The sequence below is a fragment of the Balaenoptera acutorostrata genome, chromosome 3 (genome assembly GCF_949987535.1).
Source record: "Balaenoptera acutorostrata chromosome 3, mBalAcu1.1, whole genome shotgun sequence".
NCBI classification, from domain to species: domain Eukaryota; kingdom Metazoa; phylum Chordata; class Mammalia; order Artiodactyla; family Balaenopteridae; genus Balaenoptera; species Balaenoptera acutorostrata.
The window spans coordinates 116,563,277-116,571,914 of NC_080066.1; the positions used below are offsets into that span (position 1 = coordinate 116,563,277).

At 40.1% G+C, this 8,638-nt stretch overlaps 1 protein-coding gene across 1 annotated transcript; it reads left to right on the forward strand.

The window, feature by feature from the left end:
- Positions 1–3,953: 3,953 nt before the first annotated feature.
- Positions 3,954–4,499, forward strand: LOC102998437 (60S ribosomal protein L23a-like). Its single transcript, XM_057543728.1, has one exon. It carries the CDS (start codon positions 3,969–3,971, stop codon positions 4,437–4,439), a length of 471 nt encoding a protein of 156 aa, XP_057399711.1. The 5' UTR covers positions 3,954–3,968; the 3' UTR covers positions 4,440–4,499.
- The last annotated feature ends 4,139 nt before the right edge of the window (positions 4,500–8,638 follow it).

Genomic DNA, 8,638 nt, shown 5'->3' on the forward strand with positions numbered 1-8,638 from the left:
TAGCAGCCAATAAAATAATCAACTCACACCAAAAAGTGTTTCTCTCACTTCAGAGCCTATAAGGAAACCATTACAAATATTCAGCCCTGCAGCTCAAATCAAGAGGTCAGAAGATTCCACCAGCAGCATCAGGAAGTAGTGGCAAGAGCAGCAGACTACTTGTGAATGTTTGTATTAAGTCTTGATAACTGGTACAATGTTTTACAACAATTTCAAGCATATTCCTATAGAACATAACATCTGCTGAAACAGAAATACAGTGAAATTGAGAGATCAGCACTTCTATTTAAGGCATGGAGGAAAGCTATGTGAATGCCTATGTGTGCATGTGTCTGTGTGTCTGTTTAAATAATCACTTTGTATTAAATCAATAATATAGCAAGTGCTTCTCAGGTACTTAGTTAGCCCTACTATAATGCCAGGTAATATCTTTTTTAGGTAGATCTAAATTTATCATGAATAAATAGAGTTACAAGTATTTTATGTAAAGGTGAGAATTTTAATCATCTGCTAGTTATAACTATAATTTATATCATATATAGATATCATTTATATGTTTCAAACCTTGTTAACCATTAAAAATTAATAATACCTAGCCTAGTTTATTGTGCTTTGTAAAAACATAGATGTTAACATAAAAAAAGCAATTCAGAATTATGATTAAAGTGGGCATTTGCCTTTTTATTAAAAAGCAATTGCTCCTTCAATAGCTGAATGGCTAAACAAACTGTATCACATAGAGAAAATGGAATACTACTCAGCAATAAACAAAGAATGACCTATTGACACATGCAAAAATTTGGATGGATCTCAGGGCATTATACTGAGTGGAAAAATAGAAAAAAAACTATTCTCAAAAGACCACACACTGGGCTTCCCTGGTGGTGCAGTGGTTAAGAATCCGCCTGCCAATGCAGGAGACACGGGTTCGAGCCCTGGCCCGGGAAGATCCCACATGCCGTGGAGCAACTAAGCCTGTGCGCCACAACTACTGAAGCCCATGCACTTAGAGCCCATGCTCTGCAACAAGAGAAGCCACAGCAATGAGAAGCCCACGCACCGCAACGAAGAGTAGCCCCCACTCGCCACAACTAGAGAAAAGCCCACGTGCAGCAACGAAGACCCAGTGCAGCCAAAAATAAATAAAACTAAATAAATAAACTTATAAAAAAAATACATGCTTAGTGAGTAAACAGAACCTTTTTTTTAAAAAAAAAAAGACCACACACTGTGGTGGGAATGTAAATTGATACAGCCACTATGGAAAACAGTATGGAGGTTCCTTAAAAAACTAAAAATAGAACTACCATATGACCCAGCAATCCCACTACTGGGCATATACCCTGAGAAAACCATAATTCAAAAAGAGTCATGTACCCCAGTGTTCATTGTAGCACTATTTACAATAGCCAGGACATGGAATCAACCTAAATGTCCATCAACAGATGAATGGATAAAGACGATGTGGCACATATATACAATGGAATATTACTCAGCCATAAAAAGAAATGAAATTGAGTTATTTGTAGTGAGGTGGATGGACCTAGAGTCTGTCATACAGAGTGAAGTGTGTCAGAAAGAGAAAAACAAATGCCGTACGCTCACGCATATATATGGAATCTAAAAAAAAAAAAAAAAGGAACTGATGAACCTAGTTGCAGGGCAGGAATAAAGATATAGACCTAGGGAATGGACTTGAGGGCATGGGGTGGGAGGGGGAAGCTGGGACGAAGTGAGAGAGTGGCATGGACTTACATATACTACCAAATATAAAATAGATAGCTAGTGGGAAGCAGCCGCATAGCACAGGCAGATCAGCTCGGTGCTTTGTGACCACCTAGAGGGGTGGGATAGGGAGGGTGGGAGGGAGATACAAGAGGGAGGAGATATGGGGATATATGTATATGTGTAGCTGATTCACTTTGTTATAAAGCAGAAACTAACACACCATTGTAAAGCAATTATACTCCAATAAAGATGTTAATTAAAAAAAAAAGACCACATACTGTATGAGTTCATTTAGATAAATTCCTCAAAGTGATAAAGTTACAGATATGGAGAACAGATTATTAATTACCAGGGTCTAGAAATAATAGTGGAATGCCAGGTAGATACTTTTATAAAGGGGTAGCATGAGGGAGAGGTTTGTGGTAATGGAATAGTTCTGTATCTTGATTGCAGTGATGGTTATAGGAATCTATACATTTGATAAAATGGCATAGAACTATATAAATGCATTGTACCAATGTCCATTTCCTGGTTTTGATATTGTACTATACCTATGTAAGATAGAACCATTGGGAAACTGGGTGAAGAGTACATGGAACTCTCTCTACTATTTTACAACTTCCTGTGAATCTATAATTATGTAAAAATTAAAGTTAAGAGAAAAAAGAAGTTGGGAATTCCCTGGCAGTCCAGTGGTTAGGACTTGGTGCTTTCACTGTCTTGGCCCCAGGTTCAATCCCTGGTCAGGGAACTAAGATCCCACAAGCCACATGGAGCAGCCAAAAGAAAAGAGAGAGAGAAGGAAAAGAAGTAAAACAGCAATTGTATACCTATATAACAAAGTTAGAAAGTGACTTTTTTAAAGATACTATTTAAATGAATAGTAAAAATCATTAGTTACCTAGGAATAAATCTTTTTAAAGAACATTCAAGAGTGGTATGTAGGGGCTTCCCTGGTGGCGCAGTTGTTGAGAATCTGCCTGCCAATGCAGGGGACACGGGTTCGAGCTCTGATCTGGGAAGATTCCCACATGCTGCGGAGCAACTGGGCCCGTTAGCCACAACTACTGAGCCTGCGCGTCTGGAGCCTGTGCTCCGCAACAAGAGAGGCCGCGATAGTGAGAGGCCCACGCACCGCGATGAAGAGTGGCCCCCGCTTGCCGCAACTAGAGAAAGCCCTCGCACAGAAACGAAGACCCAGCACAGCCAAAAATAATAAAATAAATAAGTTTTTAAAAAAGAGTGGTATGTAAAAAACTATAAAGCTTCACTGAAAAATAAATGGAGAGATATCATACTCATTGATAGGAAGATTCAATATTGTAAACATGTCAATTTCCTTAAAACGACCTAAAGATTAAATGAAATTCCTATGAAGATCTCAAGTAGTGGGGCTTCCCTGGTGGCACAGTAGTTAAGAATCCGCCTGCCAATGCAGGGCACATGGGTTCAAGACCTGGATCAGGAAGATCCCACATGCCGCGGAGCAACTGAGCCCGTGAGCCACAGCTGCTGAGCCTGCACTCTAGAGCCCATGAGCCACAACTACTGAAGCCCATGTGCCTGGAGCCTGAGCTCCGCAACAAGGGAAGCCACCACGATCAGAAGCCTGCGCACCGCAACGAAGAACAGCCTCCGCTCGCCGCAACTAGAGAAAGCCCGTGTGCAGCCACAAAGACCCAGCGCAGCCAAAAATAAATAAATAAATAAATTTATTTTTTAAAAAAGATCTCAAGTAGTTTTATAGAACTTGACTACTTGATTCTAAAATGTAACAGCATGACTTACCATAAAACCACAGTAATGAACATGGTATGGTATTGGCACAAAACAAACAAATAAACCAATAAAACACAATGGAGAGCCCAGAGTTAGATCCATGCATATTTGGAAATTTGATGAGACACCATTATAGGTCACTGGAGAAAGACAGACTTTTCAGTAAAGTGCTAAGTATTCACATGGAAAAATAAATCATTGGTAGATTAAAGAATTAAATATGAATAGATAACTTGGAAACTTTCCAAAGAAAATATAGAAGAATATCTTTGACCTTAGGGTAAGGAGTTACTAAGACACAAAAAGTGTTAACCATAAAATGACAGATTTGACCATCTTAAAAGAACTTTTTTTTCATTTAAAGAAACCATGAGGAAGGTGAAATGATGAACCACAAAATGAGAGAAGGTATTTGCAGTACATATCACTAACAAAAGTTTGCTACCCAGCTTTTCACGAAGATGGCGCCAAAGGCGAAGAAGGAAGGCCCTGCCCCTCCCAAAGCCAAAGCCAAAGCAAAGCCTTTGAAGGCCAAGAAAGCAGTGTTGAATGGCGTACACAGCCACAAAAAAAAGAAGATCCGGACGTCACCCACCTTCCGACGGCCCAAAACACTGCGGCTCAGGAGGCAGCCCAAATATCCTCGGAAGAGCGCCCCTAGGAGAAACAAGCTTGACCACTATGCCATCAACAAGTTCCCCCTCACCACCGAGTCAGCCATGAAGAAAACAGAAGACAACAACACACTGGTTTTCATTGTGGATGTCAAGGCCAACAAGCACCAAATTAAACAGGCTGTGAAGAAGCTCTATGACATTGACGTGGCTAAGGTCAACACCCTGATCAGGCCTGATGGAGAGAAGAAGGCATATGTTCGACTGGCTCCTGACTATGATACTTTGGATGTTGCCAACAAAATTGGGATCATCTAAACTGAGTCCAGCTGACTAATTCTAAATATAAAAGTTTTCACTATGAAAAAAAAAAAAAAACGTTTGCTACCCAGAATCTATTTTTATTTTTAAAAAGTAAAATGAAAAACAGATAGTAATCACGAAAATAGAATTAAGATCACAATGAAAAATTGTTTGATACTCTTCAGATTGGTAGAAATTAAATCTGCTAAGTATTGACAAGAATGAAGATTCTTATGGGAAGTTTGGGAGTTTTTTGTTTTTTGTTTTTTTTTAATTTATTTATTTTTGGCTGTGCTGGGTCTTCGTTTCTGTGCAAGGGCTTTCTCCAGTTGCGGCAAGCAGGGGCCACTTTTCATCGCGGTGCGCGGGCCTCTCACTATCGCGGCCTCTCTTGTTGCGGAGCACAGGCTCCAGATGCGCAGGCTCAGTAGTTGTGGCTCACGGGCCTAGTTGCTCCGCAGCATGTGGGATTTCCCAGACCAGGGCTCGAACCCGTGTCCCCTGCATTGGCAGGCAGATTCTCAACCACTGCGCCACCAGGGAAGCCCTGGGAGATTCTTAAATGGGATTTCTTTTGTTTTCCTTGTGGATGCGTAAATTGGTATACCTATTGTGGAAAATGATTTGGCACTATCCTGAAAACTAAACATTCACATACAGTACAACCTACAATTACTACTCCTACATTTAACCCTAAAATTCTTGCAAATATGCATCAAGAAATGTGTATAGGAATGTTCATAGCATCAATGTTTATAACACCAAAATAAATAAACAATAATAAAAGCAACCCAAATATCCATCAGCAGGAAAGTAACTCTTCCTCTCAATGGGGAGGTTCAGCTCAAACATCATTTCATTAGGCCTTCTCCAAGGTCTATTTAAATTTAAAACACACACATATGTAGTCACTCTCTTACAGCAGCTACCCCCTTACTTTCACATCAAGACACAACTATCAGTTACCATCTAAAGTCAGTGTATTTTTTGAAAGATCTGTCTTCTCCCCACTAGACAGTAAACTCCATGAAAAGAACATTGTGTCTCTTCTTACTTTGTATCTCTAGGCCTTAGTACATAGTAACACTGAAAGTGAAAAGGAAAGTGAAAGAGAAATCAAAAAAGAGGGGAATGGGTGAGGTGGATGAAGAAGAGTTCATTGAGAACTTATCTACGAAACAGACTCACAGACATAGAGAACAGCCTTGTGTTTGCCAAGGGGGCGGCGGGGGGTGGGATGGATTGGGAGGTTGGAGTTAGCAGATGCAACTATTATATATAGAATGGATAAACAACAAGGTCCTACTGTATAGCTCAGAGAACTATATTCGATATCCTGTAATAAACCATAATGGAAAAGAATGTGAAAAAGAATGTATATCTATATAACTGAATCACTTTGCTATAGAGCAGGAATTAATACATTGTAAATCAACTATACTTCAATAAAATTAATTTTTTTTAAAAGTTCATTGAGATCTCAGACAAAAGGGGAAAAGGGAGCCAAGGTATGGAATCTACCACATGGAATGGAGCAACTCTGTATCTGGAAGGTATGTTCATCACCTGAGGAAGGACTAAAGAAAGACAACATAAAGAAAAGACTTGGTAAAACTGGAAGAAGAAAAAATATATATATTTGGGGAGAGGATCTGGAGGGTACTGAGGAATTCAAAATTGTTTCCACCTTCTAGCTTAAGGTCTTACTCTGCTATTGATATGTTTCTTGGAGGGGTGGGAGGGCAGTATACTCCCATTGGAAGACGGTAGGAAATAAGATTCACCTTAATTGACATGTGCTTTATCATCAACTTTGCTATTGCATAAAATAAAGGATGACAATTGTTATGGGGTTAGTTGTATCCTCTCATAATTCATATGTTGAAGTCCTAACCCCCAGTGCATCAGAATGTGACTGTGCTTGGAGACAGGATCTGTAATGAGGTAATTAAGGTCAAATGAGGTCATATAGGTAGGCCCTAATCCACTATGACTGCTATCCTTATTAAGAGGAGATAAGGACAGACATGCATACACACAGAGAAAGATCATGTGAAGACACAGCAAGAAGGCGGCCTTCTGCTAGCCAAGGAAAGAAGACTCAAAAGAAACCAAACCTGCTGACCTTGATCTTGGGCTCTCAGCCTCCAGAACTGTCAGAAAATAAATTTCTGTTGTTTAAGCCACCGAGTCTGTGGTATTTTGTTAAGGCAGCCCTAGCAATACATCAATCTAAATAAAGAGTACTCTGCCTAGAGTTGCTTTCATGCCAAAGAAACTTTCCTGTGCTTCCCTAGGTCTCATAAGCCAACATCTATTAAGAGATAGTAAAATCTGTCATGCCATTAAGAGATAGTAAAATCTGTCATGCTGTTAAGAATTATTGAAATTGCTTAACTATCTGAATATGGGATGTTGATAAACTACTGTCAACTTTTTGTCCCCTTACTGATCCATAGGAAGACTCAAACAAATCCAATTTATCCATTTGACACTGCAGGCAGAGTGCCCAGGGCCCAGAAACTTTTCCAGAAAAGAAAATGTACAAGAAAATGTCTGAGATCTGGGCATGAAAAGGGCAGGTACCAGTGCTAAATTAGAAAACAAAACTACAAAATTAAGAGATGTTTCATTAAATTTATATATAAACTTCATTAATTTTTCATTTTAAAACACAAATTTCCCTACATTTGAAAATAATGAGGACTTTAGATTTTTGCATTTCTCAGGAATTCTCACATATGCACAATGATTGCTTAAAACTCACATCAAATCAGGAGTCAACACACTCAAATAATTTCAAAAACAAGAACAATCCATTCAAAAATTTTTTTAGAAAAATATTCACCATTGGATATGGGTGCATCTTAATATTTGATGACAGGGGGTAGGGTCTCCCTTTTCTCCCTCCATTCCCTAACTGCCTGTCTCCTTCAGTTCCAAATCACTAATAATATTTCAGAGAGGCGGGGGCAGTGATTCCTGCAAGGGAGGGCTGGGGGGTTGTGAGGGCAAAACTTCCAGGGGCTAGGAGGATGAGGAACTCAGAAAAGAAGCAAACACAGGGACTTCCCTGGCAGTCAGTGGTTAAGAAACTGTGCTTCTGCTGCAGGGGGCACAGGTTCCATCCCTGGCTGGGGAACTAAGATTCTGCATGCTGTGAGGTGCAGTCAAAAAAAAAAAAAAAGAAGCAAGCACAAACAGTTCGTGTATGATATACATGGAAATACAAAACATATAAGCCTAAATACATCCTGGACCCTTTAAAATATAAGTGACATATTTAACAAGTAGTGTATTTAATGCTGTATTTCCACATCTAGAGGCAGGAGGCCACCTCTAGAGAGCAGCCCCTGGCTTACATCCAGCAAGAAAACAGCAACTTCAGTCCTACAACATTGCAACAACTTGCAGTAGCTTGGAAGTGGAGTAGATAGTGGAATCTTCCCCAGTCAAGTCTCCAGATGAGACTCCAACCTGGCCAACAACTTGATTACAACCTTCTCGGACCCTCAGTAGAGGACACTGCTAAGCCATGCCCAGACTCCTGACTCACAAAAACTATGAGATGACAAATATGTGTCACTTTATGCCACTAGGTTTGTGGTCATCTGTTCCACAGCAATAAAAACTAATACAGTGAGCCAAGCTAGGCCCACGTGTTTATTTAAGCCTCATTTAAATATTAAATAATTTATGCTTCACTTGAAAAAGGAATTGGGGCAGATTAAGGCTACAAGTGGTCCTTTAAGGTTCATGTGTAGCTGTTTAACACACAGATTAGATGAAAACAATTAAAATTACAAAATGTGAGGTTATGGTGAAAAGCACTATGATTGTTGAATAATCTGAATGTAATCAAATTGCAAATAACAGCATCCTAAGAAAACAAAAGAAAAAATACTCAAAGGTATGCATTAAAACTGAGGTAGGGACTTCCCTGGCAGTCCAGTGGTTAAGACTGTGCTTCTGGGACTTCCCTGGTGGTACAGTGGTTAAGAATCCACCTGCCAATGCAGGGAACACGGGTTCGATCCCTGGTCCGGGAAGATCCCACATGCCACGGAGCAACTAAGCCCGTGCGCCACAACTACTGAGCCTGCGCTCTAGAGCCCGCGAGCCACAACTACTGAGCCCACAAGCCACAACTACTGAGCTCTCGTGCCACAACTACTGAAGCCCGTGTGCCTAGAGCCCGTGCTCCGCAACAAGAG